Source organism: Peromyscus californicus, unplaced genomic scaffold, assembly GCF_007827085.1.
Source record: "Peromyscus californicus insignis strain IS unplaced genomic scaffold, ASM782708v3 Scaffold_10__1_contigs__length_136768540, whole genome shotgun sequence".
In the NCBI taxonomy this organism is placed as follows: domain Eukaryota; kingdom Metazoa; phylum Chordata; class Mammalia; order Rodentia; family Cricetidae; genus Peromyscus; species Peromyscus californicus.
In genome coordinates this window covers 115,173,448-115,185,887 of record NW_026294391.1, presented here as the reverse complement: position 1 = coordinate 115,185,887, position 12,440 = coordinate 115,173,448, and the positions used below count along the sequence as shown (strand labels likewise).

Here is a 12,440-nt window from a genome sequence, read left to right as displayed (position 1 = left end):
CCAACTAATGGAGAGAAAAAAGGTTGCAGGTTAAATATAGGTAAGACTTCTTATTCTCAATAAAAACATAAGTAAAAGGTGGACTTCTCCATGTATGGTGGCACTAGTCTGTAGCTAACTAGTCAGCTACTTGGGAGACTGAGGGAGAAGACTCACAAGCCCAAAGCCAGCTTGGGCTATAGAACGAGTTCCAGGTCATCCTAGGCAGCTTAACAAGATTCTTTCTCAAAATAACAAGTAAAATGAAGGCTTAGGGGCTGGGGAGATGACCCAGTAGATGATAAAGTCCTTGATACATAAGCTCAAGGACCAGAGCTGAGATCCCCAGCACCCACTAAAAAAAAAAATGGGGCAAGCCTAGTGGCCCACCTCTAATCCCAACACTCCAAAGGCAGAGACAATGATCCCTGGAGCAAGTTGGCTGAATTAGTAAACTCCGGGTTCAGTAGAAAACACTCAGTAAATAAAATAAAATAAGAGAGTGATTGAAGAAGACCCTTGATAATGACCTCTGGCCTTCGAAATCGTAAACATACATGAAAACACACAGGCACCCCACACACACACATGCAAACACACACACACACACACACACACACACATGTGCAAACACACGCCACACACACTCTCCCTCTCCCCTCCTCTCTCTCTCTCTCTCTCTCTCTCTCTCTCTCTCTCTCTCTCTCTCTCTCTCTCTCTCACACACACACACACACACACACACACACACACACACACACACACACACACTCGGGGAGTAGATTCTGTGATAAAACTGTGCACATAGAAAATGAATTGACTCTCCGGCCATCATGATCAGTTGTCATTCGATCTTTACTTGGATACCTACATAAGAAGCAGAAGACATTCAGCCCCTCACCAGCTTTCCCCACCTATGTTTTTAGAGCAGCTTTTTCTCTCTCCTACTGGTATCCAAGACCAGCGCCAACAGCCCTTATGACAGATTTCTTTCTGCTTGGCTTCATTTCCTGTTGTCTTGTTAGCTTTTTCATTCAAAATGGAGTTTAAGGTTGGAGGAAGTTACAAAACCCAACATTTATAGTTGGGAGATATTTTCTCAGGAAAGGGACATGTATGTCTATTCAATATCTGGAAAAAATATATTTATTGGTTTGCTGGGACTGATGTACATAGTACTCCAAACTTGAGATACAGAACTTTATTGTCTCTCAGTTGTGGAGGCTAGAAGCTCGAGACCAAGGTATGAGTAGGGCCACACTGTCTTGACAGCTCTGGGTGGTGTGGGGGTGGGGGGCTCAGCTGTGTAGTTCTGGTACTTGCCAACAATCCCTGGATTGCAGATGCATCATTCCTTCCAGGCATGTGGCCATCTCCCTGTGTGTCTTCATGTTATCTTTTCTCTGCCCATGTCTGTCTCTGTGCTCAGATTTCTCCTTTTAATAAGAACATCATCAGTCATATTGGATTAGAGCCCACCATAATGATCTCATTTTAACTTCCTTGCCTCTGTAGAGACCAGGTTTCCAAATAAGGTCTCATTCTGAGACACTCAGTTAAGATTTCGACATATCTTTTGGAGATGGATGCGATTGAGCCCATATACATTTGTAGATGAGTGATGTGGATGTAAAGACTCCCCTTGAAACAAAAATTTCCAAATAAAAGATTTTTTTTGCCTTTGGTGAGGAGAAGATTATCAAGGAGCAGAGTATTCACCCCTTTTGATGTTCATAAAATAATATTGTATATCATATGTGTAGATATATTATCAGATATAATACTACAATAAAGGATCATTTCATATATTTTATTTTATTGAGGCAGTGTCTCATTCTGTAGCCCTGGCTGGCCTGAAATTTATTATGTAGCCCAGGCTGTCCTCAAACACACAGAAATCAGCCTGACTCTTCCTCCAAAGTGCTGTGTTTAAAGGTATTAGCCATCTTGTACTTTTTTTTAACAAATACATTATTTATTTTTTTAGTGTGTATATTCTATAGCATATATAGTGAACACAGGTTCAACCTATTGTGTATACATACATATGTGCTTGCATGTGCATATGTTTTAACCAAATAGTGATTTCAGGAATAAGGTACCAAGCCAAGTTGCTGTTATATTGCTGGAATCAGGAGTATCATACCTAAATTCAAATCACTGCTACATAAAAAGTACAGGCAAGAGTGATGGACAGTGATATTTGCCAATGAAACACTATACTTTATGTGAAGATAGACTCAACTGTGAACTTTTGACAGTATTTAGAAGGGGAATGCTAAAACAAAAGCTGAGATTGACCACAGGGGAACTTAGGGAAGAGGAGACGCCCACTTGGCTTCTGATTTCCCAGGACCTCTGGAGTATTCTGGTCTCTCCCTCTGTGCCTAGATCTGGGGTGAATGTGTCCATCTGCTTTCAGGAGGAACAGTGTGAAGCCTGTGGCAATGGTTCCTTCTTTAGCTTAGAGAATTTCTAAGTGACCTCAGAGCCCTACCCATTTGCCTGAGTAATCCCAATGACTGCAGCAAGACCCTTCCAAGCACCCATCATTCTTCAGTACCCCATGGACCTGAAGCTTCTGGTTCTCATTATACTCTGTCTCTCAACTGCCAAGACAGTCTGGGTTGGGCCTGAGAATTTCTTCTTTCCTCCTGTGAAAGAGCCAAACCAAGGAATACTTCTTTGTCCTCTTTAGAGGTTGATTCATCACAGGGAGTTGGGGAAAGGAATGTTGCTTCCATTTGGGACAGTGAACAATGGGACCATTAGGCTAGGAATATATAAAGTCCTTGTCATCAGCAAGCTGAGCAGGGAAGCCAATGAGCAGGCCAGGACCCTTGACAGGGCCCTAGGCTCTGAATCTACAAAGGCTTTCTCACTATTGCAGGCCTTGAAATGAAATATTAGAAAAGGTGTGGGGAAGGTAGCCCATAACCAGATTCAGGTCCTTAATGTTTAGACAAGGAGGCAGAGGAACACGTGATGATTTCAGTTATCCTTTTATTTGTGTGTATCAAATGTGTGCATACATGTTCGTGTATATGTGTGGATGTGTACAAGTGTGTGCACATGCATGTAAGTATGTGGAGGGCAGAGGCCAATGTTGGTCATCTTCCTTGATTGCTCTCTAACTGATTTTTTAAGTCAGAGTCTCACTGAACCTGGAGTTCATGGATTCATTTAAGCTGCCTGGCCAGTGAGCTCCTGGGAGATTCCTACCTCCACCCACTCGTGCCTCTCTAGAGCTGGAATTACCAGCACACATACTGTGCCTGCCTTTCTTACAGGGGTTCAGGGGATCAAACTCAGGTCCTCACACTTGCAAAATAAGCACTTTACCTACTGATCAGATACTCTGGTGTACACCTTAAAGAGTTTACAAGGATTGGAGAGATGGCTCAGTGGTTAAGAGCACGGACTGCTCTTCCACAGGACCAGGTTCAATTCTCAGCACCCACACAGTGGCTCAAAACTGTAACTCTCGTTCCACAGGATCCAACCCTTCTTATGGCCTCTGTGGGCATGAGGCATACATACGGTACACAGACATACATATAAGTAAAACACCCAAACAAATAAAAGTTTAAGTTAGAAAAGTTTATAGACCAGGATTTAAGGAATGAAAAGAAGTAGTAGGGATCAGACTCACATGGGGAAGAGATTTTAGGCTTTCTTTCATTTGAAGGGTGCATGTGTATGTATGTATGTATGTATGTATATATGTATGCCCCTGTACCCATGCAGATTTATACATAAATGCTTTTCTTTTCTCACCAAGTCCCAGTCATGGCCCAAAGCTTTACTTTCTGTAATAAACACACACACCTCCCAAATTGTAGGCTCCCTAAAATTGACTGACAGCCTCACTATCAAAAGAACCTTTCTTCTGAACCTTTTCTACCTCTCAGGAGCCAAGAGATGGCAAGTGGCCCCAGTCAGGATACATATACTTATACCACGTGGCTGCATTCTGGGAAGAGCAGAGACACATGGTAGCTTTGAGTTAGAGAAAGATGCATGCCAGTTAGGTCCATTAAAAATCAACCAGACAGTCTATAAAATCAACCGTGGTTTGACTTGGACATATGCCACTCTTAAGAGGCCATATACATGCACCCCACTTTAAAGGCTCTGTGCCCAAAGTTCCCAGTTTTGAAAGGGAACAGGGAATGTGCCTGACTGGGTTTTGGAAGCTCCAGAGCCCTCGCTTATTGACACAAGTGTATCAAGGAGGTAGTGAGGCCCTGGGTAGAGCATCTGATCCAACTCTCTGCCCTCCCCAGGGTAATGCCCTGAAAGCATCTCGAGCAAATGGACCTTTATTTTGTTTGAGTAGCCTTGTAAAGCCTACTAAAGGGTTAAATGTGTGGTCTGGGCTGCTGTGGAGTTGAGAGCTTTGCACAGACACAAACCTACCTTGTCTTTTTAAAATGAGAAGGGACTCTGGGGCTTTGTGGCAAATGGTGTCGGGGGTTTTTTTGGGGGGGGTTAATCTGAAATAAATGATTAAATTAAAGCATAAACTGAATTAGAGGCATGCATTTGGGATTTTCCTTACATTTTTATGGAAATTATGAAATACTTCCCTTTGTTCAACTTTAAAATTAAACCAACTTAGCTTCTCCCTGCAGAAGGAAAGGGGTTCCCAGGACCTGAAATTTTCAGTTTCCCCTTGTGTATGGCTTTGTGTATTTATTTTTTAAATTTTTGTGTGCAGCTAAGGCATGGTTCCCCATTGTTTTGTAGCCTTATTGTGGTTTGATTTCACATTGGACTACTTACCTTTTAGTAACTGAATCCCCAGCCCAGTGAAAAGTTCTCTCTCTTACAAGGAGCCCAGGCTCCTATTTATTTCACAACCTTTATTTGTGTATGAGATGAACCATGACATTTAAACTATGCCTGATAGCTTAACAGATTATAAGAACAAAACCAGATGGCCCAAACAAAAATAATGCTTTGATTGCTTTCAAATTCAACGTCAAAAATTAAAAACAGCTTTCAAAAAGCCTTGACATTTTTTTTTTCCAGAAATGACTTTGAGTCCTATATGTATACATGGACCTCCTGACCTCAAATTAGAAGTATATAAAACAAAAAATTTAACAATGGCTAGTTAGGAGTATTTGCCTCTTTTATCTTTCCTGTAGCTCCATTTTCTTCCTGCAGTTCCTTTTAGAATAAAACTGTTTATGTGTATATATTTAATGGCTGCTTTTTAGTTTAATTTGAATGGCGCCTTTTTAAAGGATCCAGTCGAGGTGTTTTCAAACCTTTCTGAAGAAAATGGACTTTGTTAAGCGTTAGCAGTTCATAATTCTTCCACAGAAAACAGTGAATAATGCGCAGTTACTTTAACGCCGTATTTGACAAGGTTCCAAAATAGAACCCGTCCCAGGGTCTTTAGTGCAAATGCAGGTTCCATAAAAGCAATTATTTCATTTTCTTGCTCAGTTTAGTGTACCTTCAGCATCATTAGTATTAATCACAAGTCTCACTCTCTTTGAGCACAATTAGCCAACTAATTCTTTAAAAGTGGACTGTGAAAGAACATTGATTTTTCTCCACCCTTGAGATGGTGTCCAGGGCAAAGTTAGACTCTGACTGCCCGAACTGCTAAACTATCGAGCTTTCAGAGCATGCAAATGCCTTTCCCTCTGTCTGTCTGTCTGTCTGTCTCACTCACTCTCCCTCCGTCCCTCCCTCCCTCCCTCCCTCCCTCCCTCCCTCCCTCTCTCTCTCTCCCCTCCTTGTTCTGTAGAAGACTCTTTCTTCTGACTCTTAATTCCTTTTTCTTCGAATAAGCTGCAGAAGAATGAGCAAACTTTGTTACAAATCAAAGCTCTGACAGTTCTATTTCCCTGAGCTAATTGCATGTTCTTTTGGAGTTTCCTTTTCCTCTCTGTTTCCCTTTGTTTTGACAACAAGAGTCTGGGAAAACAATATACAAATGATCACTTCGCTGTCACGAGTATACTGAATTTTAAAAATAAATGAACTGTCGAACCAGAAAGCTTCCAGGAGCTTATGGAGCAAGCTCTTTCTCCAAACTGTTCCAAAAACAGATGTGGAAATGTTTAGCTAATGCCCCTCCCTGTTCTCCATGCAGAATTCCTGCGTGTCTCTAAGGACATCAGAGGAGATAGGCAGACAGAATTCCCACCTGCTTTCCAGGAGACTTTGCTTAGACTGCTCACTTTGTCCAGTCATGCCACAAAACTGATTTGCACTTGAGTTTTTGTGTCTTTTGAAAAGCTTCCTAATCAAACATGATGGCGCATGCCTTTAATCCCAGCACTTGGGAGGCAGAGGCAGGCCCATCTCTGAGTCTGAGGCCAGCCTGCTCTACAGAGTGAGTTCCAAGCCAGCCAGCCCTACATAGTGGTGCCCTGTCTCAAAAAATAAAAAAGAGCAGCCTGAAATTTAAAAGGCCCTGTATTTTGACCAATATTCCATCTCTTTCCTTTAAGACATAGATTTATGGTAAGAAAAAAATGAAATCTGCTCTTAGCAATTTTTAAAGAAGGCAGAGCACAATAGAGATAAACTCCCCTGAAGTCTACCTCTAGGCTCCACATGCACACACAAAATCATACATACGCTCTATAATTGCAGAACCAAGCAACAAGCGCATTATTCCAGTCTCAAGGAAACTCTGTTGCCTTTAACCAATGCCTCAGCTTTCCTGCTCACCCCAGGTTCTATTTTTAACTTTTAGAACATTAGTTCTCAACCTTTCTAATGCTGCAACCCCTTAATATGGTCTTCATGTTGTGGTGATCGCCAACCATAAAATTATCCATTGCTACTTCATAGCTGTAAGTTTACTACTGTTATGAATTGTAATGTAAATATCTGATATGCAGATGGTCTTAGGTGACACTTGTGAAAGGGTCACTCACTCCCCAAAGGGGTCTCGACCCACAGGTTGAGGACCACTGTTTCAGAAGAATATAAAGTGACAGATATAGTAAATAATTTGAGCCAACTATGTCATAATGTCACATTATTCCCCATAAATTATTCCAAATATATAAATATGCCCTTCTCATTCCATGGGGACATTCACAGATTGATAATATTTGAGGAAAAATATTGGCTCTGTACTGAAGATGTAGGGACTTTTGTCATTATTCCCCAAGAGTATAACCTAACAACTATTTTCATAGTACTTACAGGCACCAGGTATTATAAGTAAGCGAGGGATGAGTTACAGTGTACTGGAGGGTGGGGCTACGTTGTATGCTGGTTATATAAGAAAGCTGAGTATCTGCAGATTTGGGCATTCCCGCAGGCTCCTGGAACCAGCCCTCCATAGATAGTGAGAGACAACTATATCCATTTTATTATTCAAATTCTTGTTCACCACTTTAAATATATGGGTGCTGGACTTCATAAACAGCATTCTCAGCCATTCCCTGTAGAAATCTTGACATGGTGGCACACATTTGTCATCTCTCATTGCACCTGAAGGTTGCCATTTTGTCTGGTCTGGCCTTCAGCTTGCTCCATGGTTTCACTGGCTCTGCTTCCTGCCCCCCTAGGATTACAGGCCGCTTTTGCATCTGCCTTCTGGAGAGCCGGTCCTCATGCTTGCCATGCAAGCGTTTTACCCACTGAGCCATCTCCCTAGCAGTGAGCTCATGAATTTTTAATGTAAAGAATTCATCAATGATTAGTCCAAATATGGGAGATCTTGGGTAGAGGAAAGAAAAAGAAGGAAAAGTTTTGCTGAAAGTAATGGGAAATGTATATGCATAAACCACATTTAAGAAAACAGAAAGCTCCTTGTACTCAGTAACTGCAAGGAAAACAAACATTCTGCATCCAGGTGTTAGAAGAGTTTGCCTGGCTGGTCCATAGCTGGGTTCAGGACGGTGTGTTCCATAGCTGAGCCCTGTTTGGTTAAACCAGTGAATTTCAGTTCACCGCAGAGAAAATTTGCAGTCAAGGCCAAATGGGGTCCCTGTAATCCATACTCTAAAACCTGTTTTCTAAGCCCGCCTGCCAGAAGCCGGACGGTAGTTACAAGGTGAGCGTGCCTGTCTTTGTATTTCCCTCCTCCTGGGTCTCCAACTGCCCCTCAGCACTGAAGATTTCTGGAGAGTTTAGCTTCAATTCTGTTCACATCCCACATCTTCCGGACTGCTGTGTGCAGTTCCAACTAGAGCTGGAAATCCTTCAGCCTGGAACCTACTATCTAGTCTACCACTTCCCTTCTTAGCCATTCAGCTGCCTTCGGTCCCTGTAAACCCAAGTCTTCCCCGTCTCTGCTCTAGATCCTACGCTGCCCTGCCGGCCCATCTCAGTTAGGTGTTAGGAAAGCCAGCTCCTGTGATGAGGTCACACTGTTTGGTGAATGACTCCTAGTCATTCCCTGGCACAAATGAGCGCAGCATGGGTACACATGCACACCCTTCTCCCTGTCCTTGCAAAGAGCAGGCAGCTGGGGAAAGGAGGCTGCTGTATTTTTGATGATGTGTCTTCGGCAAAAGGGAACCAGTCCTAAAGTACAGCCTTGAAGTATTGGGCTCCAATTTAGCAAGCTCATTATCAAGTACATTCTGCTCTCCTCCTAATCTCTAGCCTTTCCCTTCTCCCTCGGAGCTATGGGACCTCGAGCATGGTTTGCACTGACTTTCATTAAAGTTTTTTCTAAGCCCGGAGGTATATTGTCACATACATAGGCATCTTTATTTATTGCTTCGATTACATGGGAGTCTGTCACTGGCTCTAAGAAAACTGGAGGAAACGGGTTCTATCTTGTCCAAGTTTGGAGATTTGTACTAAGTGATTGCTGAAACAGTGGCGTCACCAACCCCTCTTCCAGACTGAATCGGAGCGGTAGAACTTGAAAAGTGGGTGTGGAGCAAGAAGATAGTCTGAAATGGCTGCCTGGGGACCAATTCTCTTGTTTCTTGGAGAATGTAGGCATTTGGTAATTTTATTTGGATTATTCATGAGAGAAAGGGAGAGGGGGTATTACATGAAGGATGCTTGGGAAAGGGAGAGGAAATGGATGGCTTAACTCCTGGACCAGAATAGCCTTCAACTGGAACTTCAGTTTGGGGGCTTGAGAACAAAACTGGGATGAAAGAATTGTTTCCTTGACCTATTCCAGCAACTGCCTAATGAGAAGCGTTTTGTTCAGGGCAGATGGTCCCAGGTTGTGAGAGCGCATTAAGGAAAGGAGAGGGACACAAGGGGAGAGGGGAGTAGAACAAAGGGAGGGAGGGATGGGAGAGAGAAAGCCATTCTAAAGCACGCTTAGGACAAGGGGCTTTCTTTAGGCACAGCTAATAAAGCGACAGTAGTGGAGTGATTCTCTCTCTCCCACCCCGTGTGTGTGTGTGTGTGTGTGTGTGTGTGTGTGTGTGTGTGTGTGTGTTGGTGCTGCTGCTGTCTTTGTTGTTACTCTATGGGGGAAAATCAGCCAGCCCCAGCAGTGACACTTCAGAATAAAGAAAGAGCAGAACAAAGTGGCCTGTGGCTTCTTTTTACACCCCCGCAAGACTACAGAGCGAATGAAGAGTCATTAAGAAGACAGGAAAGACGGTGCGAGCATCAGAAACAAAGCACTTCGTCCAGGACAGTGCCCCCTTCGAGTGGGCCTCCACACCACGCTTTCCACTCATGAATTCCACAAATCTGTCAAGAGCAAAAGCAGAGAAAGAGCTGCCTGTTTACAGATGGGAAAAGGGAAGGTCTTAGGGGGGCTTTTTAGTATAGTAGGCACTCAATAAATATTACTCAAAAGATGAGATCATCTATATGGGGAATACTTAGTAGGGAACAAAAGTTAATCCCTACACTGATGCACATGCATTTCCTTCCAATTTTGAGGCACTTGTGGTTTTCCACATTTCGCGTGAAAGCTGAACTGAACAATATTTGATGACATCCTTCTCTCTCCTTGTTGCCTCGCTCTGCTGTTTCAGACAGTTCTTCTTAGCTTTGTTCTTTTCTCCTGCCACTGTGTCTACTACTCTTTTCAAGGGCAAAAAGCAAAAAGAACCCCAAAGATAACAAGCACAAATGAATCTGAAGCAAAGATTTTAGGAGCTAGTTGGTCTATCTAAACATAAAGCATAAACAAAATAAGTTCTTTTAAATATAGGACTTCTTTTAAGTATGCAGTATGCATTTAAAAATGTAAAATTAAGACCAGCATGATTGGAGGGGTAATTTTTTGGTCTTTTGAGACAGGGTTTCCCTGTGTAGCTTTGGAGCCTGTCCTGGATCTCTCTCTGTAGACCAGGCTGGCCTCGAACTCACAGAGATCCACCTGGCTCTGCCTCCCAAGTGCTGGGATTAAAGGAGTGTGCCACCACCGCCCGGCCGGAGGGGTATTTTTTTGAGAAAGGGGTCTTGCTCTGTAGCATAAGCTGACCTTGAACTTGTGGCAATCTTCTGCCTCTACCTCAGAAGTGTTAGGATTTCAGTGTAAGCCACCACACCTGGCTCAGAATGTTGTTTTTTTGTTTGTTTGCTTTGTGTTTTATTTTTCTATTTTGAGAAAGTCTCACTATGTAGCTCCAGCTGTTTTCTCTCCCCCCCCCCCTTCCCAAAATTTCTCTGATTTGCAACACATCCCACTGGATCAGAGAATCTTTTGGTCATCCTGAGTTACAGCACTACTGACAGAGTCCCGGCTGAATTCTTTTGGTCATGTTTCATTGAGCCCTTCAGCCAAACTTCAATATGCGGTTGTCAGGGGCAAAATGCATTTTCTCCTTCAGTTTTTAAAGAACTTTGTATTTCATTATGGGGAGGTGTGTGTTTGCCGCAGTGAATGCATGGAGGGCAGAGAGGGCAGAGGACAACTTTAAGGAGTCTCTCCTTCCACCATGTGAGTTCCAGGAATTGAACTCAGGTCAGCCCGTTTGCCAGCAGGTACCTTTACCCAATGAATCTCACCAAGCGTCTTCTTCACTTTTGAAATTCAATTTGTTTGCTAAGAAAGAAGGTCATAAGGAAGGGCTCATTGGGATAATCTATGTGAGGACATCACAACCATTCAGGTAGACTAGGTTGCTAGTTTGAATGAAACTTATTGCCCATGCCTGATTTAATTTTTAACACGAAAACTGTTTTGTTTGGGTTTCATGCTGGCCTTACACAGATGGGATACCAATCCTGATCAGTGCAGATTCTCATGCTGCACAAGAGGGAGGAGTACATGTTTTATACCAGAACAGCATGAGAACGCCACTTAAAGAAGCCATGTGCCACCATTCCAGGCCCATGTAGCTCAGAGGTAGAGCACCATCACATAAATAAATAAATAAATAAATAAATAAATAAATAAATAAATAAATAAATAAATAAATAATAAATAATAAATAAATAAATAAAATCCCAAGAAACCATGTTAGTTATATTTCACATGCAAGTTCCTTCAACAAAATTATAAAATTCACTTTTGCCTCACATGGAAGTTTCCCTCTTCTCTGTGTTTTTGCTTCAAAAACTTATACTTGAACTTTGCATAAGCCATATGGTAACTCACCTCTTGTATTTTTATGTGTTCTAGAATTCCTTTTTGGACGCCTTCTTGCCTCCTGTGAGTTGTTACCCAACCTACTGCAAGAATGAAACTCTTCAACTTCCTGGGAGCAATGGTCTTCTTCACCTTCATGGTCTCCAGCTATTCTGAACAAAACCAAGTGAATGTCCTGTGCTCGACAGATTGGTTCATGGTCACAGTTCACCCCTTCCTGCTGAATAGTGATGTCTATGTGCATTTTTATGAGGTGCATTTGGGCCTGGGTTGTCCTCCCAACCATGTTTACCCACACTTCTACGAGTTTACCTACCGCGTTACAGAATGTGGCATCCGCATCAAGGCCATCTCTCCAGATGTAGTTATCTACAGCTCTGAGATTCACTATATCTCCAAGGCCACACCTTCTAGATATGTGATCCCCGTGTCGTGCGCTGCCCCTCGACGGTCCCCTTGGCTCACTAAGCCCCACTCCGTGAATGCTGCCAACAACAACATGGCTGCGACCCCGAAGAATGATACAAGCTACCAGGTGTTCAGCTTGCCAGAGCCTAGCCAGGCATCCAACTGCAGCTGCCCACCTTCTGTCTTCAATCAACAGAGCATGTAAGCCCCACATCACCGGGCAGAGTCTTCGGAGGCCCATCTTGTGTAGTCATCTGACTCCACTGATATTTCTGGGGACTAATGTGTTCACTCAGATGATAGGAGGAAACCCATGTAGTGCCCAGATTTGGGGGCTTCTGAAAACTCTGTTTCTAGAATTAGTATGTAGCATTTTCTACTGTCAGTCAAATAAGTGCCATTATGGCTTTTTTAGGGGAATTTTGTGAAGGGTCAATTCATATATACCTGATTACAACTTTCTTTTTTTTACTATTTTTGTATCTCTAAAAAAAAAATAAAATTCTGATGGCATTGAAGTATCAGTTGGATGGTTTTGCTTTAGAAACAT

The 12,440-nt window shown here is 42.7% G+C and overlaps 1 protein-coding gene across 1 annotated transcript; it reads left to right on the top strand.

Annotated features, from left to right (window-relative positions):
• Positions 1-11,534: 11,534 nt before the first annotated feature.
• Plac1 (placenta enriched 1) lies at positions 11,535-12,240 on the top strand. Its single transcript, XM_052747257.1, has one exon. It carries the CDS (start codon positions 11,574-11,576, stop codon positions 12,093-12,095), a length of 522 nt encoding a protein of 173 aa, XP_052603217.1. The 5' UTR covers positions 11,535-11,573; the 3' UTR covers positions 12,096-12,240.
• Positions 12,241-12,440: the final 200 nt, after the last annotated feature.